The following is a 27,880-nucleotide window of genomic DNA, read 5'->3' as shown; positions in this document are numbered from 1 at the left end:
ACATCCCCTCAGCAAATAGTTCACAGTACACATCAATAAATCATCCTTTCTTTGAAGTAAACTTGTCTTAAACGCTTCTGATGACCAATAAGGTGTAAGTGAGAGCATTAGCAGCAAACACACTACTGCCAAGCACTATGACCCCACAAGGACAGTTATGCTATTGGTTTCTAAGACCTTTGGAGAGCAGGAGGAGAAGAAATACATTTGTTAAAAAGCATGGCTCAGATCCTCGAGGGGCAGGCAGCGATGGAGCTGCAGTGCTTTGCTAATTGGTGCAACTGCCTGGCAAAATGTCTCTAAAATAAGAGGCACTCAAGTTCAAGACCCAGTGTGGTTTCAAATATCCACTGCATAACCCAGACAGTATCTGGCTTATTAAAGGAGGGCACAAAACCAGGGAGGAGAAGACAACAACAGTATCTTTCCACATGGGCACTAATCTGGCCAGTGGGCAACAGCAGAGCCTCTTTTCCCCCTGCAGGCTGAGGCTTCTGATGAATTTAATGCTCTCTGAAGACTGTCTCAATTGAAATCAAACTCACTTATGACCTTTCCTTTGAGCAGCAGGACAATGAAATCCATAATGAAAAGGCAGTCAAACAGAAGACAAGAATACGATTTTTTAAAATGAATGTTTTATTCATGAAGTATTTCTGAAAATGTGTAAAATACACTCAAATATATTTGATTTGTTGACTGTAGCTAAAAATATAAAAATATACTTAAATGCATAAATTAAATTGACAATAGTAGCACAGTTCTGTGTTCACCCAGTGTTTGTTAGGAACACAATTTTAAGTAATTATATTGCATATGAGCATGGAATAAATACTGAAGATGTTTTTCAGACACTTTACTCCAAGCACTGCCAGAGAATTTATGGCTAGCCAAATTTCAAAGTGGTGGGGTTTTCACTATAGTGTACTGCCCTGCTCTAGAGCAATATATATTTAGCTTCCTAATGTTACTTACAGTATTTCTCTAGCTTTCAAACAAACCAAGAAACAAGTAAAACTGTAATGAATATTAGACTACCTGCTTTGCTGACACTGTGTGTGTTCCAGTTCCACATTTTTTTCTCAATTAGCTGGTCCCTAGTCTCCAGCATTTCCTGCAAGCCTTGAAACAAAAAGTCCCAGTTTGAACCAGCTGTTGATCTGTGAGATCACTGATAACAAACCAGTTTGCTTTGGCCACAGAGGTGCTCCCAACAGGTCAGGAGTTTGATTTTGTCAGTGTGAGGGAGACAATTGAGGGCATGGGGTCTACAGCAAGTTGTTCAAATACTGGGGTGAGCACTCATTTCAATTCAAAGTTACAGGACCCTGAGATTACAGGTCCCAGAGCTCACAGCTCCAGAGTCCAGACATCTGTGACAGGGCCATGAAGGGAGTGGTGTTCATTCTATAATGCATTTTATTTACACAAATTGTATGTCAGAAGTACTGAAAGAAATCTGAATAAATGTTAAGCACCTGCCAAGGCACTCCTTGGGCATGAAGCTGTGGCTGTGGTAGGCTGTCTGTCTGAGTGTCAGATGCATTTCTCTGTTCTGTGGCCTTGGAGAGAGATGCTGATAGATCGATTTGATGCCTGTTGTTCTCATCCCTCTAGTCCATATATTAAATCTCAGGCTGAGGAGCACAGCTAAGTGCTCATGTACTCCTATCTGTCTAGTGTTTAACTTTGTGCTTTCAAAGAGTAAATAACCATATACAATACATTATATAAACGTAAAGCTCACACATTTTCTTTTCTCTGTTCTACAATTGGAAGGAAATTCATTGCATATTATGGCACAATATAATATTTCTGGCATTTTAGGCATTATTTATTGCTAAATAACTATAGCAGCAGAGAAAAATGTATAAAGTTGCACTTTTTGACATCTTCACAGTATGCCTATTTCTCTCACCCACTTTTGTGTTCCATTAGTAACAAAAAATATCATTTATCAACTCCAGCTATGTAAAATCTACTTTTTCCCTACAATTGCTAGTGGATCTTGTAATTTTATTGCACAGATTAAAAAAAATATTTATTACAATTTTTTCATTATTAAATAACTTTCAATACAAAAATTTGAATTAACCTAAAAGCCCAACCCTGCAAGTGCTTCAGAAGTGGAACAGTTTTTTCTTCAGGCAAGCATTCCAGTTGACTTTCATGAAAGTACTCAGGTAGTTTGTGGACCATGCAGAGATTCAAAGGATGGGCTCCAAGTGTGCAAATCTTAGCTTATGGATCAGCAACAACACTAGCTTTGCTTTGTAACATTATTATTGGGAAACATCAAGAAGGGAATTCTGAACATCATCAAGGACATTCAAAAGATATCTTTTTCCTTGAGCTCCCTCAAATGTATTTTTCCTACATTAACAATTTCCCATCAGTCCTGTTATTCAGCTTAGAGGCACAATAAATATAACTACTTATACTGATAAGTAGGTGTTGTATATTAAAAAAAATGCTACATAGATACTTTTTTTTTTCTCAGTGGATTTACACTGGTTTCATATGAGCAGAATTGGTTAGAGAGCAGAACCAGAGCAATAACGTGTGTATACAGTCTCAGGTGTGACCTACATGGGCAGAAATGTAAAGCTGCTCAAGAGCATTGTGCCAGAGTGTTTAAGGTCATCTGTCATGTTATGAAGTGATGAGGAGGAAGAGGCTTATGAACATTGTCCATTATTAGCTGGGAGAAAAGATGAAACTAGCTGTTTGCTATGACATAATTTTGGGTACACATGTACAAACTCTGCAGCTGCCGACAAGGGAGCTGAGAATGATAAAATAAACTGCAGAATGAGTGTGTCTCTGAAAATGATGAACAACACACATACAGAGCATGCAATCAGACTTTTGCCCTCAGATCATATAGCATTGAGTGAACTCCATTTCCCTCAGCATTAGAAAATGACGTGGTGCTATAGAGTGTGAGGTAATTTATAGGGTACACTTGGTGTGTGCTAACAGTGTAATTGTACTGCTGGTAACTAACATGGTGATCTTCGTTCCTCGGCTACCCCTGCAAAAAAGAAAGGACCAAATGCAGTGCATGTAACACAACAGCAGTTTTCACCATGCCTTAAGTGCAGAAGTTACGAGCCCTATCAACAATTGATCTAAAGCTACCAATGCTTGTTTGTCCTCACTTGCTAACCTAGCCATCTAGCAAAGGAAATAGAGAAAAGAAGGCATCTGCAGAAAATGTGCTCATTTCTTTGTGGTTTTGCTTAGGCTTTCCTCTGTGAAAATGTCTTCCACCCTAATGCTAGTTCCCTTCTTCTTTGGTTTCCATTAAGGGTGGTGAATTTTGAGGTTTGTGTGGTACCAAAGAGGATGCGCAGGAGAGATGAGCAGTATTTTCATTCAGAAACACCTAAAAAGAATGACCAAGTTTACATGTTCTGAGCAGTTGTGACAACTGATTTGAAGGGTGGCTTCTGAGGCATCTGAAGGTATTTGGTCAAGAAAGGATAACATTCCAGACGGAGTAGGAAGAGTGGAGTAACATGGATATGCACAGTCCTGCTGTGGCACAGGAGTTCCTCAGTTAGGCGCTCAGTTAGCTACTTACTGATTCTCAGAAGGCCTTCAGAAATATTTATTTTTTCTCCAAAACAGAAGTGGAATTTAGGCACTTGTCTTCAGCAACATGCTACGTTTTCTCTACGAAAAGTATGGGTAGATATATGAAAGAAGAACTATGAAGCCCTTCCTCCTTTTCGTGGTGGAGATGAACTGTGTACCGGCTTTTCATTATTTGTTTGAGGAGCATTTTATAAAGATAAGTAATAGCTGAACAGAGTGTTTAGACCCTTGAATGAGATGCCTCTTTGTAAAGGAGAGAGAGGCTGTGCACAATCCACTTGGCTGCGCAGGATACCTGGTAAGTGCTCTTTGATTGTACTTCTTGCTGTCATTCAGTTCTTTTATTGATACAAAATTAAGTTGATACGTTTTGAATTTTAAACATGTTTTCAGCAATGAGCCCCTGCCTGGGGCATGGAGGTTGGAACTAGATGATCTTTAATGTCTCTTCCAACCCAAAACATAAGATGATTCTATGATCAGGACAGTCCTGCCAGCCTACATTCCCTGATGAACTTTTTTCCATTCTAGCTGCCCCTGTGGTGGTGACATCATGTAACATTCCAATGGAGAACTCTTTCTATGGAGACATGCTGGGGCCAAACTGTCCCACTGTGAAACCAAGTGGCATTTGAAAGATACCAACACTTGGGGCAAAGTGCAGCTTTACTCCAGTTGAGTAAACTGTGGGATATATACCTTTACATGTCTTTGTTTCAATGTTTGCCATCTCTCTACTTTTTTAGCTCTCGTGGTACAGCATTGTTTCTGATGAGCTATGGAAGTTGCCAGACTTCACATCCTCACAGGTTTGTTAACACAAATGTCTGAGGAGTGTCTTTGAACACCTCTCTTAATAAAAATTTTACACACATGAAAGTGCACAGACACAAGTTGTGGTCTGATTCTGCTCTCTTAAACCAGTGTAAAGAAACCAGTATGTGACCTGTCTCCCCCCAGAGTATGTGGTCAGAGAAAGGTCTGCTAGACTTCACTGCAGGTATGTTGTTTGATATTTTTCTACTATGTCACACTAGACTGAAACAGTTGCTTCTAGTGAGGTGAACACTGTTTTGGTCGGTTGTTAATGAGTTCTGTAAAAGGTATGTCACTGTGATATGGGTTACTCCCATTTTTGTCAGATGAAAAGCAGTAAGTTTGAAGTGTAGAGTAACATTGTAACTGCTATACAGGACTACTGTTCCCTTGCTTAATAGTAGCTTATTTCATCTCACACAAACACTGAAATATTTTTTAAAAATGAGGTTCTCTCTATAGGACTTTTTCCATGTCATGCCAATAGCGCCCCAAATGCAGCAGTCCTGTTAGCCATACAACTTAAAATAGTTTATGTAGAACAGTTTATAAAAACTGTGATAAGAAAAAAATAGTATTATCTGAAGCATAATATTAATATAAACAATATAGAAAAAATATACATATTTACACAATGCCAAAATACAATTATATACATTAATATCTATTACATTTAAATTATATATCTTTAAAAAATCACCAGACCAATAAATTATACACAGTCTCATCCAAAAGGTCTGGCACCTTTCTGGTGCATGAAATACATACATAAAAAAACCAAAACAAAACCCCTAGTTCACAAATGTGTTCACAAAAGCAGATATCTCTAACATTCTTAGTGCCTTGAATAAACAGCATCTGAAAGCAAGGAAAAATGAGATTAGAAAAAGTAAAACAACACAGATTGAGCAGTGCTCTGAGAGGTGGCTGTGTGGGAACAGCACTGGCTGTGATGGATGTTACAGCTAAAGTTCAGATCCCACCTCTGCTTCGTTTCTCAATATGTGAAACCTGGATGTTTCAGTTCTTGGTCTCCTCCAAGCCTGTTCTACCTGTCTATGACAACTCTGATTTCTACAGCCTAGATCAGGAAAATTATTTAGATTTCTTATGATATAATCTTAATTCCTAATGTCCAAAATTGTGGAACTACTGAGATCCTTCTGTCTTGACCCTAAAAACTTCTACATCCTTTAGGAATCAGCTGCACCAAGGCACATGGTCACCACTGCTTACAGCTTCTCCACACTGGTCCTCTGGCCATGGACCCAGGAGGTGAAGGGCAGTGCTAGTGCCAGGTTTGCTACTCCTGCCACTCTTATCAGCAAGGGACTGGATACAGGCTAGGAAAAGGAGCCTACAATGATGGGGAGTCTGGGGAGAAAGAAAGAGCACAGCCTGGGACACTTACATTTTCCAGTCAAAGCAGATGGGAAGTCTCCCAAGGCTGCCTATATTGTCAACAGCAGATGAGGATGATGCAGACAGAAATTGAACTCCATGAATGGCAGAAGAGCTCAGTGAGTGCTGTCAACATTCTCGGTTGCTTATGGATAGCGAGAGCATAAATATAAGGCAGGAGCAGGAAGTGATGCTATAATGACTACTAATAGAGAAAATAAAGACACAACTGCAAGAATGAAAAGAGCACAGAGAACAAATGATGGTCCAGGAAGTAAAGAAATATCAATGGTTAAGAATAGCACAATTCCCCTTCAATTACACTGTCAGTGAGCTACTACATTTGAAACATTTTACAATTTGATAAACTTGCAGTTACCTCTGTGATACTCTGGATTCACATTTTCATATATTGGAAATAAGGGATTTTCTTGTTCACTGCGAAGTTTTCTGGCTCTTAACACATCTCTCACACATTGATGTAGATACACATATTGACACTGCAAAAGATTTGTTTTTAAGACACTGAGGAATTTTGTAACTTAATTTTATGAGAGCTAACTCCCTCAAAAAAATCAAAGGTGGTATTAAAAATTAAAATACAATTCTAAAATTAATCTCCTTTTCACACTAGTAATAGAATAAACTTTTGTGATCACCTCTCTTTAGAAATAATACCAGTAAAATATAAATGAACACAGTATGTTTTGACAGATTATGCCATTAGTGAAAGCTTTAGCTTTCAGTGCAATTTCACATGGTGCTGTGTTGGATAGCTACTACTTCTGAATGCTTTGGTATAAAGTATATATAGAATAATTAATATGCACAGGGAAGCATGCAGGAAAGACAAACAATTTTTGATTTTTCTTTTTGTTCTGAAAAGAAATATTTTCCACAGAATTTTACAATAACATATAAATATTTCAGACAACTGTGAGAAACCTGAATCTCTGAAAAAAATCAGAAAAATCTCTGAAAACACTATTTTTTTCAGATCTAGCATAAGTTCTAAGATTGATTCTGACTATACAGCAAATGACAGTCTTTTCTGAAGAGTGTCTTTCATAGAATAGAGCTAAGATGACATTCACAACCAAAGTAAGGAGGGTCAGCATGTTATTGACTGTTGATTACTCACCAAACTATCTTGACAGAATAGCTTATTAAACTTTCATGTTTTGCTACTCTTTGTGGTTTATGACATAGATCATAATAGTCTTTCAATTAGTGCAGCATGGTACCCAAAAGTCAGGCTGAGCATGTTTATATATCAAAGTGTACCTTTTTAACATTATCTCAAAAACATAATTTCTCCAATAAGTGTATGTATTTTTTCCCCCTCACATCTTTAGCTGTTGCTCTGTGTCTTTCTCTCAGTGCTCTGGCTCTGAGAAAGTGAGGATATCTGCCTTTATGCACATGCAGCTGCTCTCTCTGCAGAGCTGAACCCTGCACCCCACCACCAACACGATGGAAAGGTGGCCAAGCATGGAGACTTCTTTAGGCAAAGACCATTTTTCAACTGGAATGGTTACTGCTGCTGGAGCATGCTGCCTTTTGAGCTGATGCACAGAGTTTTCCCTTGCCTGTCTCCACCTCCAGTCCCTTGTCTTAGACAAGGTTGAGCCAAGTCTGAGGCAGAGGCATTGTTTTGTTGCTGCTGGTTTCCTGTGACTGAATATGGCCAAGTATGCTGGTACTGTGGCCTTCGACTTTTGTGTGGATCTGGCTGCCTTTTGACTCAGATGTCATGCCAAGCTCATGCCAAAGGCAGGTTCTGTATCACACAACTTTAGTTGTTTATAAGTCAAATTTAGGCTCTTGAGGTTGTTGCTTCTTTTTTCCAGCTAGGGAAAAAGAGCCATCCTCCTGAGATGTCTGTCTGCCTTTGCAGACTACAGATGATGGGGAATGTAGGAGGATCTGTCTCTGAAGATGCAGAGACTAGACTGGGAACCTGTCTCCTCTCCAAAAGAAGGTCTTCTGCAATTAAGATATTTCCACGAGCCCCTTTGTTTTGTGTTCCCAGCTGGGCCTCTCTTTATACCCATATGAGACATTTAATCTATCAGAAAACACTGTCACTGACACATTGGTTTCCAAATTGCAGCAAAGAGCTCCATTATTATCAAGCCACAGGCAGACACATCAAACTTGTTCTCATTCTTCTATTAATGGTTCACAGGGAAAATGTACAGAGTAACTCCACAAGTGAACACCTTTATTAAATCAGCTCCTAAATGTTTAGCTCCTATCAGTATAACATGATTTTCTTGCCATTTTAAAAGCACGAAAGAAATACAAAACATTTACTTTTTCTAAACTTTGAGTACAAATGTACTTGCTTTTCCATAGTATGTTAGAAGAATGCCAGTCAACTTTCCAAAATCATTGTAATGAAAATGACAGAACAGCTCAATAAAACATAAACTGCAAAGGCACAAGGTCACAGCGGCCAGAGTTTTAAAAATGCATACATCTAATTTTCTCTGTCCTGCATTCCTCTTTCCTATTATGCCAACCTATCTGTCTGGTTTAGGCTTGTCTTCCAAACCCATCCCTGAAGGACCTATCTCCACTTAAAGCTCATTTACTGGACTCTGCAGTGAAGCAACTGTGAGCTGTTAAGTGCCTGATGCATAATGCTGCTGGGGTGATGATGGGCCTGAGCAAAAAAAAGGAGAAATCTACAGGAAGCATAACTGTAACTTGTTATGGTTTGGATCTTCTCTAAAAGAGCCAATGGAAAAAGACTTGAACTGGAAATTCTCACAGAGCTAAAATACATTTAACTCGTATTTCACAGTGGAGTAAGTGCAAAGTGCTTTGAGAGCCTTTAAGATGAGACTGATTTTACATACTGTAGGCATAGCAAGCTATCCAAACCTTACCTCTGTCTGAACCATGTGAACACGGTGAAGCCTTAGGTCATGGACTGCTGCATAAATGTCAACAGTGTCCTTCGAATCCAGCTGCTGCAGAATTCGGTCCAGTGCAATGAATGTGCCAGTCCTGCCAACACCAGCACTGAAAAAGAAAACAAACCAAGTGATTCAAAAGCAGATGGATCAAAGCATTCACTATCTTCATGTGATACTTTTGTGAAGTTCAGATCTCCAGGGTGAAAAGCAAGTTGTTCAAATGGCATCTTTGGGTCTTTAAACCACTTTATAACGGAATTTATTTAGGAAGGAGGAAAGGATAGTAATGGTAGAGGTATCTCTGCTACTGCCTGCACTGCTTTCTGCTTTGGATTAACCCAGTCATTGAGATACACTGAAAGACTGCACCTGACTCTAACTTTGAAACCTCTTCTCTCCAGAGATGCAGCTGTGGGACACAGCAGACATCTGACATGCTACAGCACATGCTGTCCAGGCAGACACAGGCAGGGTCATGTAAGACACAAGCCTCAGCCCATATAATGGTGGAGGGCTCAGATACTACAATCAGGTACTACCAGTGAACATATGGCTTTATCAGAAGATACAGCACCAATTGCACTCTTTCACCCTCTGTAGCCCTATACTCTGCTGCAGTTATCTGGCCAGTGGAAACAGATCAGGCAGTTCAATTTTGCAATTTTTTATGCAAGTGTAGTGGTGCACCACAGAACTGAGAGAAAACTGCAGTCCTGTGACTGCCAGGAATGGAAAAAGCAGAAGAGCATGAAAAGGCAGTAGGAAAAGAGAATCTCAGTCAGAACGGGGGAAGGATGGATCTGTCAGCTAGTCTCAACATCCACACACAGTCAGATTCACCCCTGGTATATCTTACCTTTTAAACACCCCTTTGTGATTCCAGTGATGGGCCACAACAGCAGCATGTGGGCAATTTAAGAATGCAAAAGCTGATGAGCAGTGGCAGCTGCTGACACTTTCATGCTCTGCAGTGGTACCACAGAGACACAATGGTTCCCTAAGAATAATTTTTGAGCCATCTCCAGGGTGAGGTTGTGGGTGAATGCATGTGCCCTGGGAATACTGCTCTGATGTATCTGGAAACTTAAGACCATCAGCTATCCCTCAGATCCTACAGCTGCCCATAGTGTAACAGGGATGAAGATTTGGGATCTTCCCAAGGGTAGGCACAAGGGCTCAGTCCCACTGTCGTTTTGCTGCTGACATACCTGCAGTGTACAATAGTTGGTCCTGTGTCTGGGGTCCTGTTGATATAATCTCTTACAGTTCTGACAAACTGGATCAGGGATTGGGTGGTCTCTGGCACACCATGATCCGGCCATACAGTGTAGTGGAAGTGACGAATGAGCCTTGTTGAGTCAAGCTGCTCTTCCTGTTGGGATTCAAAAGTGTGGGTCATCAGGGAAAGAGAGGAAGGGACACATAGAACAGGTACCCTCAGAGAAAATGCTAGAGCTTCCACCAGAGGGGAGTCAGGCATGATGCAACTATGGTACAGCAGAATAAACCTTCCTAATTTAGCCTTGCAAGTGTTTTAAGCCAATTAATCAGGAAAGAAAAAAATGCAAACATACACTGCAGATTTTAAACTCTCGTATTGTCCACTCTGGGAGCACTGATTCAGACAGCATCTCAACAATCAGGTCTCCATAGTACAAGGAATCCTGGTCATGGGGCCAGTATTGATCACACTTTACCTGCAGGGACACAAGGAAAGACAGATTTAGTGGTCAAAATAGCTACAAACAATGCCACCATCCTGCACTGGCAGAAGCAGACTTCAGACTTCTTGGGCCTGAGGATGAAGGAAGAAAGGCAGCAGCTGAATTCAGAGAGAGATGCAACTCTCTGCCATGTCAATAAGCAGGGTCTGGCATGGGAATGGGTTAGCATGGGGGAAGTGGAAGTTTTCATAATTCATTTGTGATGGAGGGAATGAGAAGCACTTCATTGATGACTTCTTATAGGGCATATTTTCTGTGCCAACACTTCTCAAATCTCTGCTTGGATGAGAGCCATGCCTCCAGTGCCCCTTGCTCACCTCTTGCTAAGACATGGCAGTAAGGTCCCACTTGGAACCAGTGAGATGTAGAAAGGTACACATCCTATTCTGTGTTGGCTTTCACCCTCTCCCCAGGAAAAAATGGTAAGCTGAGGGGAACTGACCCTATATGTGCTACCAGAGGATCACTACTTCAAGTTTGTTTAATCTTCTTACAGATCTAGTCACTGTCTTACAAAGGGACAGGACGTGGTCATACCTGGGGAGGTATGCTACACCTGCATTCAGGAAGAGTGTTAAGTGCATGAGTGGTCTCTTTGCTAACTCCATTAGGGCTTATATATCAGAGATAATTTGATGTATTTACTGAACAACATTGGCTCTCCAGAGCTTATATTTAAAGTAGAAGTTGATCAGAGTTGATGTGACAAACAGGCACTTTTTGTTGGTGGTTGTCCTGCATGCTGAAGAGAATTGTCTAGTGAACAAAGTACTGGATTAGAGACCAGAAGCACTGAGCTCTGTTCCTAATTCTAGCCTTGACATGCTGCATGATCTTGAGACAGTCTGTGTATCCTCATTTCACAGCCTTCATCTGTCTCCAGTCTTTATATTACACCTTTTCTTTCATGCTGTGTATCTCCTTGACTGGGCTCTTTTTGGCTTTAGTGTGATGAAAATAAGAAGCAAAAACTTTTAATAGATGTTAAAACAGACATTAATAACAAAGAAGAGTCACTGCTTACCCGGCCCTTCTCAACACACTGGGTTACCATGACAATATTGTGAACATTTTGCTCCCATGCCATCTTCCAGAACTCATCTTTGGTTCCAGGCAAAGGGCCCTGAGTTGCTATGTATTCCCTGCGGAAATTATTGCCCTGCAAATAAAGAGAACTCCATTAGTTTCCAAAAGGGCAGAAAAAAAATCTTCAAACAACTGAACAAGGCTTGGGATTGCAGACAGGGCTCTGCAGCAACCCTTCCTGGGACAATAGTTTTGAAAGCTAAATTGTTGCTTTGGACCCGAAAGCAAATGACTGATTGGAACAGAGAGAAGGAAGAGATGGTGGCAGTTTATCTAAATACTGTCCCTTTCGTGACAGTCAAAGCTTTCCATTGTTCTTTTGTGTTTAGCACAGTCTCAAGCAATTTTAAAACTGCTAGGGGTTTTTGTTTTATTTGTCATTTTTAATAAAGTAGCTGAATTCTGGCTTGAAATCTGGATTGCTAAAGCCACTGCTATTATCAATCATAACTCTTTGGCAAAGGGCATTAATTTAATTTCAGCCAGTTTTGTCACCCTGCAAGGTGCCAATGCTGTCAGGATGAGCTACAGCTCTACAGTGAGGATGCCACCTGCAGTGATAGCTACAGTTGTTGTGGACACTGTATAAAACCAGCGACCTTTAAAAATATGTCCTTGGCCAATTAGACTTGCTATCTTACATAACTATAGCAATGCTAGAAAGTGTCCTTAAGTGCTGGGTAAATCACTCACAGTTAACTTAATGGTAGTCAGCCACAGTCTTTCAGCACACCCACAAAATGAGTTCTTATTTTTTTAGCTCAAGTGAATCAAGGAAGGGGGAGGGGAGCCTTAACCATCCAGCTTTATATTCAGTTTTAGATGACGGAAAAAACCCAAACCACTGGAAGGAGGATTGTAAAACACCACCCTTGAGTCACTTACTGGTATGTAGCTTGCATTAATGTAGTCTGAGCAAGGGTCATCATCCACATTGGAAAGCTTCACTCTTGATGTATCATCTAGCAAGAAATTGATTACAAGAGGCTCAGGGCTAGGTCTTGATTTTCAGTCCCTCTCAGCACTTACAGAAATGTGTTTGTGAAAGGACTGCCAGCACTATTACAAGATTTTATATGAAGAGCTAATTTGTAAGGAATAACTGCTGGTTTTACTGCCTCTTTAATCTGTGAGTGCTGTGGAGTGTTCCAGAGACTAGGAGATAGATGGGTAAGAAGGATGCAATAAATATACTGAATTTCCTCTGCTGAGCTGCATAGGATTTGTTATGACAACAAAAGGGCCAAAATAGCATCCTCCTTTGATCCTAACAGCAGTATGCTGTACTGGGAAGCAGTGCCCAGCTCTGCCCTTGAAAGAACAGTTGCACTTCAGTGGTGTTCTGAGCTAATGCTGAGCAGGCCAAACATCTTCTGTAGGTGAAGGGCCCTCTGTACAGAAACATATAATGCCTGAGCTGCCAGGACACTGATTCATGAGATGGTGCCATGTTGGATCTCAGTCAGGTGTCATTGCTGGCATGAGCAGGCAGGACACAGGAGAGGCTGTGCTGCCAGCACATGCCACATCCATTAGTGGGGATGTGGAGCAGTGAGTTATGTGGTGTTCCTCCTCAATGTTCTACCTCCAAAATGACACGTAGGTGATTAAAGGGAGAAACTCTCAACAACAGACGGGTCTTGCCTGAGAGGAACAGGGTTAACTTACACACCTTACCATGCAGAATCACACTAGCTCTATATTGTATAGTAGGTTTAGTGTACACTGAAGAACAAAGATTTGGCAAGGCTGTCAAAGAGCACTGAATGGATGATACTCTGTATGTAAAAAACCCTACTGTTATTTCTACTATCCTTGTTATCAGCAGTGACTGAATGCCCCTAATAGCTGGAGCTTTTTCTCCCTGGACTGAATGCTAGTCATTACACCTCTAGTGTGAAATTAAATTACTGGTCTGTGTGAAGCCATTCAGGGCCATGCATCATCTGCCTCCTAGCACAAGAACCTGAGCTGGCACAGATATTTCATCTTGGACAGAAAGGAGGAAAGGGATTGGCTGCACTCTTTTCCACTAGGCTTGCTGAAAAAAAAGTGAAAAATAGCTAGTGTGATGCAATATTACACAACCAAAGCTAAAACTCACAGGGCAATATATTATTGTATCGATTTTTCCCTCTGTTCTCTGGCAGAAGTGCTATGTCACATGTCTGGTTTCGACCCACATCTTTCAAGTCCTGCAAAAAAGGAATAGGAATAAAATGTGAGGTGAAAATAATTAAAGGACAAGACAACACAAAGTGAAATAGTGTTCATCAGTTATCAAAGGCCATGGACAGAAAGCAGGTGCTTTTTTATAAAAAAACAAACTGAAATTACATAGGTAATCATACTGTTTTAAAGCAAGTGCATGGCTGGTGGGTGCCTTGCATACTTTATCCCACAGATGTGCCATACAAACAAATGCTCCTAATCTCAGCCAGACAAGTATCAGGCAGAAGCTGCCAACCAGAACATGCCAAATGAAGAGTTGGTTTCTGCACATGGACAAGTGGAGTTCAAATGAAATGCTCCATCTTTTTTGGATTTGTGTAAATAATACAAACAAATGCAGGCCTTTCTAATACATTAACCAGTTGACTCAGTCATCCCGCCCCTTCACAAAGCAAGTCCTTTGCCTAGGTTAGGATCCCACCTCATACTCCTTGGACAGAAGGTAGTTGGAGTCTGCTTGAAGTTTGGTGAAGTGTGCTTCAAAGTGACTGACTTTGATCGGACTGAAATATTCAACAGGAGGAAGAAAATCACAGGATGAATCACAGTCATAATTTATCCAGTTGGCTACCAAGAAGGTTTTAGGTATTAATTTTTTCTTTTTACCTGGAAGTTTTCCGGTATCTGGAAATTATTTCAAAAGAAAAAGAAACACTTCATCAGTAAGTGATCAGATGGCTCTGTTCAACCACAATGCTATGTTAAAAAACCAAACTTTTTACATTACCCTTTTTGCCCCAAGTTCAAATGGACTGACAGTGGCCTGTCTCTGCGAATGTTCAGCCTCGCTGTAGGTCTCTCATGGCCATTGCTGGAACAGAAAGAAGATATTCTGTTATATCATTAAGTTTTGAAACTGGTAAGTGCTGGCAAGGACATAAGTTATACTTTCTTAAATTTCTTTTTTTCCAGTTTACCATTTTCCAGTGTGTTTTGAATTTTGGCTCTGATCCTGTGACACTGCTCTTAGCTCAGGCTCAGAGTTTTCTTGTTGAAACACTCACAGCCCAGTCCATCATTAAGGAGGGTGCCCTGTGCTAAGATGGACCCTAAATCAGTTGATTCTCTACATGTAGAGGAACATGGAGGTAGATTTGCAGAGCTGTAAAAGGTCTACAGCTTCCAGCACATCCACTCTGCAGACCAGACCTGAAGCAGATGCCCACATTCATGGCAGGAGTGAGCGGCATAACCACAGCAGGCTCTGGGAAAGCCACAGAAGTGGTACTTACTCCACACAGCTAGTGTATGCCTTTCATATGCCTTTCATATTTTTGCTGCCATCTCCTCCTTCAAGACATCTCCCTTAGAGAACACTTTCTCTTTATGTCTGATGTGGGAAAACCATAGCAGTATTACTGCCATCCTGCTGGGTATATAACTCACAACAAGAAACCGCATTCTATAATGAAGTTTATCAATTTTGGCTAAAAGCCATGACTAGTCAGAAAATAGATTTTGTTTCAATCTGAAATTCTGAAAAATTCAAAAACATATCAACCTAATTTTGTATCAGTAAAAGAACTAAATTTCAGACTTGCAGTGTTTCCCATGCACTGGAAATGTTGAGGTTTTTTTCTAATTTCAGAAACTACAAAGAATTTCACATTTCTCAGTCATGCAAAATAGTTTAAATGGATAAAGATTTTTTCAGTCAACATACAGTATTTAATTTTTAAAAAATATGTAAGTTCACTATTTAAGATTCATCTGTAATGTGAAACATACAACTATAACTGACAAAAAAATGAGAAGCAAAATTTGAGCTAATATTTTGGACACTGAGGTAATGTCACATTTCAGTATTTTTGCATTGAAATGATAAAGTCTAAAGGAACAGTTTCAAAAGCTTCCCATCTACAATGCAGATGCAATTAATCTGAAACACTTCATTTTTTGACAAAAGACATTTTTTCCCAGAAGATAAAAGTTTGAATGATAAACCATTTTTTATTCAGAACTATTCAGACTCCTACTGCAAACTAAAAGTTACAAGGATCCTCTATGACATAATTCTGACACCCTTTGAATTAAGCATATATAGATTCCTTAATATGCAAGTCATTATTTGTATACTTAGTGTGTACAAAATTTGGGGGAACATAGATTTTATCTGTTGAACAGTTCAGTGCATCCATCCAATTTTTAGCTAAGCCTTATAAATTGTATTACTTAAATGAATATAATTTGACCTGACTTCAATAACAGAGACTGACAAAGGGAGTCAGCTTACCCAACTTTTTGTCTGCAGACAAATAAAGCAGTAACAGCCACCAACATCACAATCAGAAACAAGCCAGCACTCACACCTTCAATAACTCCAAAGAGAGGCTCTAGAAACAAAACAGTGTATTTATGTATCTTGAGGAAAGGATCAAAGGAATCAGAGAATCAATAACTTTCAGAGGTTCTGTTATTATCAGCTGAAGAAAGTGGCTAAATACAAGGAAATCTAAGGCATTAAAACACTTAGCTAAAACCTGGCCTTGATCTTCTGTCCTCATTTTTTCAAACCATTAAACAAAATTTTTCACTCCCAACCAGTAAAAGAAAGCAAAAACTCCATTACATAGGAGTGGTTCTCTTGCAGTTAGAAGCTTTCTTGGTGATAGCCTCAAGGAGCATTTCTCCTTTTCTCTACTTTCAGCAGCTCTGTCAAGCAGTCCTCTGAATTTTCCAGTAGAGGTAGATAAGCCAAGTCAGCTTCCTCTCAGAGCAGCTCTCAGGACATGCACAAGCTCTATTCCACTCCTTACAAATAGCTCTAGATGCCAGAGTACTCTTAGGCACAATATGTAATCACATGGCACAGTCACTGATACCAGCCTGAAACCAACCTGCCTCTGTAGTGATCGGTAAAGAGAAGAAGGTGTCTGCAAAGAGCGGTTTAGGAAGTTCCTTTGGGTCTTCACTGAAAAGCTGAGTAAAAGCTCGTATGCTGATTCTAGAAAATACAGTAAAAAAAATGGCTCATCAGATGTTCAGAACCAAGAGCAGAAAAGTAAAAACTCATTTGCCCCTTTGAGACAACGAAAAACTTTCCACTGACCACAGATAATTCTTAATATAGACACCTGAGTTAATCAGTCTTCGACTGAATTATTAATACTTATCCCCGAGTTAAATATGGGGGACTACAGCCAGTACAGGTGGAGGGCCCTGAGGTACCCTGGCAGAGGTAACAGATGGGGCCCTGGCTGCAAGCACACACAGCCTGACCATGTCTAAAGGCAGGACTAGCAGAAGCTGCAGAGGAGAGAGGACTCAGAAATGCTTCTCAGGAGGGACACACATTCCCTTCACTTGGCTGGGCACGACTGTGCTAATGGATAAATGTTATAATCCTCTTTACTCTCCTGGTAATGTGGGTATTTCCCAGACTGAAGTTTTGGGAAATGTGCCCTAATGAGAGCAGCCTACAGTAGGCTAGCACTGTTTTAATGATGATGAAGAAGCTGAGAAGCACAATGGGCATCCCTTGGCGTTCTGTCCATGTGGCTTTCCAGGGAGCAGCTTGCAGGTCTCTTGGGACGGTATTTGCCTGTGGTGGGGGGTGTCACTGAGCCACACTGTTTGGTCTCCCAGCCAGTGTAACTGCTGAGGCTGGTCTTGGCAGTCATTCTCTTCTACATCCTACAGCTAACCTGGACCTAGCTCTGGAGCCTGAGAATGGTGCCACAGGATAGAACGGCCTCCAGGTTTTTCTAGCTTGTTCCAAAAGAACAAGTGGGGTAGTTCTGCCAGACTGAGTGAAGCATGCTTGCCTTCTTCTTGCCTTAACTTAGCCAGTTGTCTTCAGTCTTTCCAAAGAAATGTTGAGCAGCAATAGGAGAGCTTCCCATCAAGTTGATGTAAATAAATAAACCTATTCACTGCACAGAGTTTTGTGCCTAATTAATCATATCATTCCCATGCTAGTGGATGACTGGTTCTTACCTATGGAATAGGGCCATGGATAATAAAGCTTTCATGAATTTGCAGTGAAACACAAAGAACATTGCACAATGCAGTCACTAATCTACTGAAGCTCAAGTGGATGAGGCACCCAGATGACACCAAGCCTAATATAAGAGCACAACTACCAATATGAGTCTAACCTGTATGCAGTTCGAGGCTTTAGAGGTCCATCACAGAATTTCTGGTGATCTGGATCACACTTTCCTCCCAGATTTTCCATTTCTCCTCCAAGCTTAATGTCAAAGCTTTTATAGTCACTGTCAGGGTTTTCAGCACAGCTACTGGCAAAATAATTTGTCTGGTAGATGCGTATAGAATCATTGTGTTTGTACTCCAGGTAGGAGGGTAACGGGTGCTGCTCATCAGGCTTTGGTCCTTCACTGCCTACACCAGTGCAGAGAAAGACAGAAGGTTTAGATGCCACAGCCATTAATGTGATGAGGTTTATAGGCTCAAGCTCTTGACAGACATGTTCTTATCCAGTTTTCTATTTCTTGGAGGCTACCTCATGAATACAAAGCTACAATGCTTAGGGTACCTTGTTTCTAGTACCAACCTTTCTATTATTTTTTAGCCAGATTTCATCACAAGTCCTCAGTGCAACTTTTGCTGCAATAGGCATGCACAAGTCAATTGCTATGATTTTTTCCTGTGCTGTTGTAGGGAGTTTTTGTGATCCAGATTCCTGGATCCTACTACTAGCTATTTTAAAAAGAAGTAAAAAACCCCATAAACTGACAACTCTTCTGTATATAGAGAAAAACTACAGTAGGAAATTGCAGGGACCCCCTGAATGTAAATTCATAATACTGGAAGAGACTCAGATAGGCAAAGCTATGGCAATGAGTGGTCCTTCTCAAAGAGCTTTATAGTTTGCTCAAACACGACAAAGCAGACAGTGGAAATATTATCTGTTTTTTTTTTTCCTAAGGGCTGATGGACAGAGAGATTAAGAAACTTTCATAAAGGTCACAAAATATGTCCTGGTATGCCAGCAAATGAAGCCACTTTAAAAAACAAGGTATAAACTGTTGAGACATGTATCTGATTTGCCAGACACACATCTCAACAATAGGTAAGCTGTAGTAAGGGAGGTTTACATGCATGTCACAAGGACCACTTCTGTTCTGCTTTATAGTGCTGCATGCAAAGTCATTTCTCTTCAGTTAGCAGACATCACCTGGCAGACCTGTGGCTTCTCAGCATGGTTTACTGAGACTCTCCAAAGGGGTTGCTTTTTAGTGTTCACACCTAACATTTAAACTACCTTTCAAAATCTGTGCACAGCAAGGCACGGATCTGTGTTCACTGGCAATGGCAACCAACATAAGCCTTTGACTACAAAAATTGTCTGAACATACATGACAGTGTAATCTAGAGTACTGCTTCTCTCTGAGCTCTGTAGCTGCTACAGACTCTCTGACAACAGGACTCTCTATATCCTCAGGCTAGGGAGGAAGTATAGATCCAAAACCCGTATGACACTCAGCCATTAGATGAGGAGAAACCCTGTTGCTGTGCAGTGATAGGGATGTACTTCCCCATGGAAATTTTATTGGCTATGGAGAGAATAGCATTAAATCATGACACTTACCATCAGCCTCCCTCACAACCACAGTAAAGTACTTCACAGCTCCATTAGTATCACTAAACCAGCTGCAGTTAAAAGTAAAGTTGATGGAGGATTTGGTAACCAGCACCTCTTTTTTGTTCACTCGTATATCTGGAGGTGGCTGAGGAGGACCTGAACAATTAAATAAATAAAAAATAAATACAAAATAGAGAAAAAGCATTAACCATGTACTTGCTGTGAGCTAGACCTAATAAGGAAAATGCAATTTGTAATAAATCTTGGTTGCCTGGACCTAAGTCTCTGATTCTACTCTCTTTGCAATGAAGAAAGTGTCTTCACCTCCCACAGTGAAACTGCCAGAAGATGAAACAATCCAGCAGTGTGTTCACCATAATAGGAGTGACACCTCCTCAGTACGAATTCCTGCAGAAGCCCACATGGAAATGCATTAAAGTCGTGTCAAGCCTATGAAAGCAGAAATTGTAGCTGCTGAAAACAACAGTTTTAAGCCAAGCATTTGGAGGCCACTTAACATACTACAGACATTACCTATTTCAAGCATATATATTTCTGCTTTCTTTTCCAGAGGAACAGCCAGCGTTAGACAGAACATTCAACTGCAGAGTACCATTTTCTAGACTGACTGCAGAATCTCAATAGGAATATTCTTTGTATGATACAAAACTATACTTTGAACATTGATACAGTAGAAGTAAATTGGAAAGTGAAGTTCACAGGGAAGAAAGTGCAGCAAAGGTGGGGATTTTAAGGATCTACATTACTGATTCTTTTAAAAATCTGTAGTACTGAAACTATATTGCACTTATGGGAAACATATAAAAACTGTAAGCAGAAGGCTAAATTTCAAAAGCTTTTAGAATGCCAAAAGATCCAAAAATTCACACATTTATATGCTTTTTAGCTAGACCTCTTACATCTATGAAGACTAGCTGCAATTTTTTTTTGCTCCCTTGAGGTCGGGCCTCCAGTGTTAACCAGGGTCTGGGAGAGCAGCAGTGTTCAAAACAAGTAAGTGACAATAAACAAACATGAACATAAACCAAATAAGAATAAACATGATCAGCAAACCTTCAAACAGGACTCAGTCTCACCTCCTGTGACATGAATAACTAGGTCTTACATCTGGATTTGTAGTATCCTTTGTGATAGAGGAAGGAGATTAAAAGGCAACTGAGGGGCAAAGGAGAAGGTAGTTTGGTGATTGAACTCTAGCTTAGCTCAATAGCTCCCAAAGCAAACATAATTTTTATGATCTAGCATTTCACACAAACGTGAGTTTTAAAAAGCAGCTACAGAGGTGTCCCTGAATATAGGACTCCTGGCTCTCCTCTCATTTTTCAGTTTAGCCCTGGAACAGTGCAGGCCTCTGCATTGTGCTGTCCCACTGAATCCTGATGTAGTGTAAAATCTGGGGCAGCCCTAGGGTCAGCAGTGTCAGGCTGTTGACTGCAGTGATGCCTGGCAGTGCAGAGGTACCAGCAGATGCTACTGATACATTCCACTCAGCAGCCTATGGGTAGAGAAATGGAAGAAACTATTTCAAAGCACATGCTATAGATATCTGGATCCTCCCTCAGGTAAAAGTCCTGCAGGTGATTTGGCCAGGTAGCACCTCAAAAGAGTCTATAGATGCCAAAAGATACTGTGGTACTACAATCCAATGTCCTTACTGATGGATATTTGTGCTGAGGATGGCTACCATCAATAAGGGGTACAGATGGCCAGATGCAGAAAGCCAAGAAGCAAGCATGAAGACAACTGATGAAAACAAGGCATGTGATGATGAGGACAAAGTATTTATGTTTCTCAGGCTATATTTAATGAATGAGCCAAATAATTGGGTCTGGCAATGTAATGAGAGGCAATATAGTCAAAATCCTGCATGGTCTGTCACAACAGAGACCAAAGAATGGGTTCAGTCTACTTTGGCCACCACTCCACACAGTGGCAATTGTGGAGTTCAGGACTCCTTTTACTGCCTAAGCAACACAAGCAATTGCTTATTGCTGCTCAGTGCCTGTCTTCAGGGCAACTCTGAATTGCACTTACGATCAATCATTGTGATGGTGCTGTCTTCAACCACTTCACTCGTCATGTCTGCAGAATGCACCTTGATGGACACCAGGTATCGCTTGTGGGGAACAAGGGTCATAATATTAAGTAGAGATTTGTCTTTTTCTATCCTTTTAGAAAATTCCACTTCGTGGGTGTCCATCTTCTTGCACTCAACGCTATAGCCATCAAAGTCAGAATCAGGAGGAGTCCAGGAACACGCGATGGCAGTAGAGGTTTGGGGCCGACAGTGGAGGCTTTGTATCTTGTCTGGCTCTAGAGAAATGTTGAGAAGTTGAAACTCAGTGGGAAAAGGGACAGGTGTCACACACTGTCTGCTCACACTACAGCTCCTAGATTCTGCATCAACCATCAGATCAGAACAGGAGGCTGGGACTCAGAATTCCCAGTTATCCTGCAAATGTGTGCTGCCTGATTATTATGTAAGGCTAACTCATTTTAGCCATCTGAAATCAGATCTAGTGACATCCGCCCCATTAGCATTGTGAAGCTCCAGTAATTAATTCTGAAAACAAGGAAACGACTTCAGTCCTACTTGATGAAGTCTTAACATGAACAGCAACACCACAAAGAAATGGATTTCTAGAAAGTTGTTACAACTTATTTGGAGGCTTCATGTGGTCACTTATATCAGTAAATACTGATACTGTCATCTCATGACAGATCTGGTTTCCTGGGCAGCATGTGATGTGTCCATATTACTAAAACATAACATAGAAATATGCTTCATCCATGTAATATGGGAGCACAATTTATATCATGTAACCTGTAACAAAAACAGGATTTCAGTCTCAGATGGCAGGCATCTACATTTAAGTGATTAAGTACAGGAGAAAATTTAATTATTATGCTGTATTAAAGAGTATATAGCTTACTAAACATAGATGTCAATTTAGAGCTGAATCCCACCCCAAATAACATGAGGATTTGCCACTACTCGGTTATTTTTACAACTTCATGTCACTTTTCAAATCAGCCTTTTACTGAAGTTGCTAGAGACAGCTAGAGATGAATCAGATTCACAGACATGGGCAGAAATGCAGAGCAGTAAGACACTGTTTCCAGTCTCAAATCTAGTACAGCACAGTTTCTTTCATCCTTCCTGTCTTATCATTCAGAAACATGATTATTTCAATATACTACCACCAGAGAAGTTTGGATATTCAGCCTTATTTTACCCCTGAAACTGAGTGATTTAGGCTCTGCAACCAAACAGCTTGACTCTGGATATGAAGATTATAAATGTATGTCCATTATCAGTCTTTAAACAGCTGACCTTGCACACAGCAAGAGCTTAAGATCTAGCTGAATTCATCACTGTCATTCATGAATTTATTAATGTAAATTACTGATTGCAGAAGGAATTGGTAATGTTTTACAGTTTTGCATCTTCTTCAGCTGAGTGTTAGGGTGCAAGGGAAATTTTTACTTACTTGTTCTCACAGTTGCAGACTGTGACTGGCTGTATGTCTTCCAGCTGCCGCCACTGACAGTTCTGACACTGAACTCATAGAGCCTCCCTGGTCGCAGGCCATAGATGATGCGTACTTTGGATTTGCTGCTGCTGTAGGGATTGAATACTGTGAGGGGATCCTTTGGAAGCCACTGCACCTCAAAATCATCATAGTCTGTCCAGTCTGGAGGACCCAGCCAAGTGATTGATAAAGAAGTGTTTGCAACATCGGTAAATGACACGGTGTTAGGAGGGCTGGGTGCTATGCAGAAAGGGGGGGGAAAAGGAGAGAAGAAAAAGAGATTCTTAACAAATTTTTACACAAGACAAATAAAATGAAACATGGATTACTTTCTTCATGCATCACAAAGTAGTTTGTATTATCTCATATACAAAGCCAGTTACTGCACCTGTGCTAATGATGGTGACTTTCACAGTTGTAACATATTCCCGAGTCTTTGAAAGAAAAACAGTGCTGACTGCTTTTCTTTCACATTCCATTGTTTTAATGCTCTTAAGGTTATCCTTCATCTTTATACCTTCAATGACTCTTATAATAAATCCTCCCTCAGAAAAAGTCTGTTGCATAGTTGTGAACGAATGAATTCAAACACATGGGACTAAAAAAAAATCCCATACCTGTTCTTCCTTCAGCATTTGCTGTGTTGGTCAGCTCACCACTGTGAGTCACCACAACCAAAGTATACTTTCTGCCAGGAACGAGCCCCTGGAAATGCCACTCTTCCAGATCTTTCATTTGCTCAGTTTCTTTCTGTGTCCCATTTGGGTTGTAAAGATTCAGCTCATAGAAGTCAACATCTCCTGCTGCTGGACCCCAAGTGAACCACAGACTGTCTGTCATGTTTCGGTTGGATGCCTTGAGACCAACAACTGGGGCTGGTACTGAAAAAAAGGAGGAATGAATATTACTTTATGTAGAACATCCTTTGGGTGAGAAGAAGCAAAAAGGTCAAGCAGACCTTACATTTGTCCTGTAATGACAGTAATTTTATAAACCAGACAGCCACCACAGCTGGCTGAAAAGCATAAAGCATATCTCAGTAGCTTCCTTTATTGTTTTGAACTGCCACTGTTACCAAAAGAGGTTGCAATGTTTACAATGGATACTTTGCAAATATGAGGCAGCTTTTTCCTAGTTAGTATTTGGAACCACCCATTTCTGAGGTAGCTGAAAAACTGTACCACTGTGCAGACGTAGTCCCACAGATGGGCTCCTATATGGTGCCGCAGGAGAATAAAGAAAGGTTTCACAGAATGCCACAGCTGCTAGAGCTGCTTAGAAAACTGCCTCCCACATGTGGCTGAACAAGCACAGAGCTGCAGCCAGAGCTTCCCATGAGAAACAAGTTTTATTTCTCTGGTAGATTGGCTATCCCATTAACCCTACTTGTTTTGCTTTTTGCTTTATCCACTCAGGCCAATATTGCTTTTAGGATGGGAGACAGCCATTTTCCTGCTTAGGGAGCATACACTGGGATGTCTTTCTTCTGACATGAGCTCCTGGGAACAGGGCTCTTCACTTCATTTTTCCTGCTGTAACTACATAATTCAGAATTTATCTTTTTATATATCTAATGCTTTTACATATTAGAGCCAATTTGGATACTTTTAATAGTTGCTCTAATCTAGTATGAGCATCAGACTCAGACCAGCTCACTGGCATCCCCCCTGAGCACCATTGGTGACAGATAGCTTTCTTAGATGTCCTTGCCTGTTCTTCCATAGATAGATGACTCATTAGCGAGGCCTCCACTGTGTGTAACAATCACCATTCGATACATCCTGCCTTGACGCAGGTTCTGGAATGAACACTGCTGGAGATGCTGCTCTCCTGAAATCCTGTCATGAAGGGACTTGTCTGGATTGTACAGGAAGATGTCATACGAATCAAGCTCTCCTTGAGAGGTGGTCCAGCTGAAGGACAGTCGGTCAGTGGTGTTCTCTGTGACTTTCAGATTTGTAACAGCTGCTGGAACTGAAAAGAAGGTAAGAGTAAATATCAGAATCTAGCCACTAAGTTGAACCTTTAATAAACTCATGGCTGTAACACATTTCAATTAAGCCACCAGTAGTTAGTTAAGTAATATCAACAGCAACTATCAGAAACAAGAGGAAAGTACGAAATGACATTGATTCTCTCAAATACAGTATTTTTATTTCCCAGAAGGCCTGATTCTCTAGACCATGCTTACAGAGAACTGTCCATTAGCTTCTACAAGAAGCTATAAATCAGTTAAGACTGCAAGCAAGACTTGGCCTTGAGTTTAGAAGTGTGTATTCACATCAAATCCCACACTAAGAACCTTGAGACTGTGAATTAAAAAATTGATGACAATAAAGCATTCAGGTATATCCACAAAAGACAGAGGGAAGCATTCAGCATTTTGATTTAATATCCTTATTATGAACCATGGTCACATTATTATGATAATAAAGTTCAGATTCACGTACAAAGCATGTATTAGGAAAAATGATGCATAAACATCCAGAGTCTGTACCTTACCAGAATCTTTGTAGAATCAAAATATACAGATGGTTCATGTATTTAATGATATCTGACTGAGGGAAACATAAGTAAACCAAGATGTACTAATTACCTGTTCGGCCAACAGTTTCCGCACGCTTACTGAAGAGTCCACCACTGACTGTCAAAACTTGTATTTTATACTTTTTGCCAGCTAGTAAATCTTCAAATTTGTGTTGTTTGGCAGTAGCTGGCTCTGATTTGTTACTCAGGAGGATTCCTTGCTCATTCAAGAGCAGAATGTCATATCTTTCGGCTACACCAGGAGATTTCTGCCAGGTCACTAACAAGGAATGACTGCTGTACGCACGATGGGCTAATAAATCCTGGACAGAGGCTGGAACTGGAAGCAACAATTAAAGGCAGGATATTACCAGGTGAAATACAGACCACTCAATACACAAATCTGAATAAAGTAATTAACAGAACATAACTCTATATATTTTCAGGTTCACTTGTGGGAAAAGAAATGTCTCTGCATATATTTATGCAAACAACTAATTCCTAGACATAAATTCAAACAGATGAAGTTACAGAGTTATGAAGTTACAGATATCATGGATATCTGAACCGGGAATGGAGAAGCAACAGATATATACAGACTATCATGAAAAGATGGAGAAGGAGAGTGAAATGAGCTGACTGAAACAGTTAAGAAAGGAATATGAAAAATAAAGAAGTGGTAAATTGGTGCAAAATAGTAGCCCAAAATAGAAAATGTTAGCCAGCAGCTGCTGCACAAAAGTCAAGGCCATAGATAACAAATGCAAGTGCTAAAGAGAGAGGATACATTAAAAACAAGGTATTGCATTGTTTTGTATGTTCTGACACCCTGGACACTGGGGCAATATGTTGTCTAACAAGCCTTGACCATGCAATAGGCTTGGCTAGGACACAATAATTGCCTACATGGAGTGGATGTATGTGTCAGATGGGTACAGGCATAGGAAATGAGAGGGGTGGAACTGCATTCATCCTATGAAGGAAGAGACTGGGCTGGACTAGAATTCCATGCACATTCATCCAGGTAAAGCCACTGAAATGACACATCTCACTGGTATTAACAGACCCATGCCAACATCAAGACTCATGCTTTGAGATAAAAACTACCCAGGAGTGTGAATGTACCCATGCCCTACGGTACATTCATAAACATTATAAAACGTTATCAAACAAGGGTCAGTCTCTGGGAAGATAAAATACAACTTTCTCGTTGTCTCAAGAAAAACATACTTGTTCTCCCAAAAGCTGCTAAGCTGTTGTGCAAGGTGCCACTGTTAGATCGCACCACCACCCGGTACTGCTCCCCAGGTTCCAACTTGTGAAACATGTGCTCAGAGATGTGTTTGGAGACACTCTGAGAATCAAGTTGATGGCTTTGTTGAAATATAGTCACTGTGTAGGAATCAACATCTCCACCTCCAGGGGTCCAGCTCACTTTCAGACTGTTTGTCATGCCATTAGGTGACACATGAATGTTTCGGACCTTGCTTGGAACTGGAAAAAAACAGGGAACAAAAAGGCACCTGCTCACAAATTTCCTGTTTGACTCAGGCTTCCTAATTTCTACCTATTTTATGGCCACAAAGAAGTGACTCAAAAGAGAAAGATCGTTTACAGGTACAAATAATGTCATTCATGGGTAAACACAAGTAAAGTTGTAAACATTTGTGTGGGACTATTAGAAACACAGTTCTATGTAAAATCTCCCTCTTGTCCATGTGATGCCTTAAAATCACCTCAAAAAATGAAGGCTCTTTAGGTACCCTCAGTTAGTAATTTCTCCATCATTATCTCAATCATTCACTTCAGGTAGGTAAACAGAGGTGTAAAATAAGTAAGTGATTTAACTAGACACACTAAGCAAACAACTGGCATGCATGGGAATAGCAGAAACCTAAATGCTGACATCTCAATACAAATCAGATTGTCTGCCAACAATCAAGTGTTAGTAAATGCGACACTTTTTTATTAAGCATGGGTGTTGGCTAGCGTGATTTTCAATGACATCTGCTGTCTCTGAGCCAGTGTTACATAAGCTTGAATATAATCATGGCTCACCCTTGATTTTGAGTGGTTCATTCTAGAAAAGCCTAAACATATTTTAAATACCACATTATTTCTTACTTGTCAGGCCTTCTATGAAAGTAGCACGCTGTGCATCTCCACTGATGGTCAAAACAAGAATTTTGTATAGACGTCCTGGAGTCAGAGCTGTGAACCAATACTCCTCAATGGTGTTCCCAAGGAAAATGGGTGGGAAGATCTTCATATCATTGAAGAGGAGCTGAATCTCATACTTATCAACATCCCCCTCAGCCTTTGACCAAGTTACCTGCAGATCTTCTGTGCTTCTGTTACTAAGAGTCAGTTCCTTCACTGACTCCGGCACTGAAGAAGTGAGAAGAAAAATGGGAAACTTCTCAGTACTTACTAACAGATCACAGCAAAAAGCTAGCAGCTCTGAAGTCATGC

At 40.5% G+C, this 27,880-nt stretch overlaps 1 protein-coding gene across 4 annotated transcripts in view; it reads right to left on the bottom strand.

The window, feature by feature from the left end:
- Window positions 1–619: 619 nt before the first annotated feature.
- PTPRB (protein tyrosine phosphatase receptor type B) overlaps window positions 620–27,880 on the bottom strand; it is a 62,733-nt gene continuing 35,472 nt past the window's right edge. For 2 of the 4 annotated variants that reach the window (XM_063155056.1, XM_063155058.1), the window contains 22 exons: window positions 27,533–27,796; window positions 26,639–26,902; window positions 25,479–25,748; window positions 24,593–24,856; window positions 23,500–23,763; window positions 22,841–23,122; window positions 21,384–21,662; window positions 19,335–19,484; window positions 17,881–18,124; window positions 16,621–16,727; window positions 16,017–16,116; window positions 14,511–14,594; window positions 14,390–14,407; window positions 14,205–14,286; window positions 13,656–13,746; window positions 12,437–12,513; window positions 11,490–11,624; window positions 10,316–10,438; window positions 9,950–10,113; window positions 8,712–8,847; window positions 6,197–6,317; window positions 620–3,034 (listed from right to left, as the gene is read on the bottom strand). In XM_063155056.1, coding sequence (XP_063011126.1) covers window positions 3,003–3,034; window positions 6,197–6,317; window positions 8,712–8,847; window positions 9,950–10,113; window positions 10,316–10,438; window positions 11,490–11,624; window positions 12,437–12,513; window positions 13,656–13,746; window positions 14,205–14,286; window positions 14,390–14,407; window positions 14,511–14,594; window positions 16,017–16,116; window positions 16,621–16,727; window positions 17,881–18,124; window positions 19,335–19,484; window positions 21,384–21,662; window positions 22,841–23,122; window positions 23,500–23,763; window positions 24,593–24,856; window positions 25,479–25,748; window positions 26,639–26,902; window positions 27,533–27,796 — 3,551 coding nt within the window. In that variant the 3' untranslated portion in view covers window positions 620–3,002. Of the gene's footprint in view, window positions 6,047–6,196; window positions 6,318–8,711; window positions 8,848–9,949; window positions 10,114–10,315; window positions 10,439–11,489; window positions 11,625–12,436; window positions 12,514–13,655; window positions 13,747–14,204; window positions 14,287–14,389; window positions 14,408–14,510; window positions 14,595–16,016; window positions 16,117–16,620; window positions 16,728–17,880; window positions 18,125–19,334; window positions 19,485–21,383; window positions 21,663–22,840; window positions 23,123–23,499; window positions 23,764–24,592; window positions 24,857–25,478; window positions 25,749–26,638; window positions 26,903–27,532; window positions 27,797–27,880 lie in introns of all 4 variants that reach the window. The other 2 variants (XM_063155057.1, XM_063155059.1) reach the window with 2 other exon arrangements.

This window comes from Melospiza melodia, chromosome 4 (genome assembly GCF_035770615.1).
Source record: "Melospiza melodia melodia isolate bMelMel2 chromosome 4, bMelMel2.pri, whole genome shotgun sequence".
Lineage (NCBI taxonomy): Eukaryota > Metazoa > Chordata > Aves > Passeriformes > Passerellidae > Melospiza > Melospiza melodia.
This window is presented reverse-complemented; position numbering and strand designations above follow the sequence as displayed.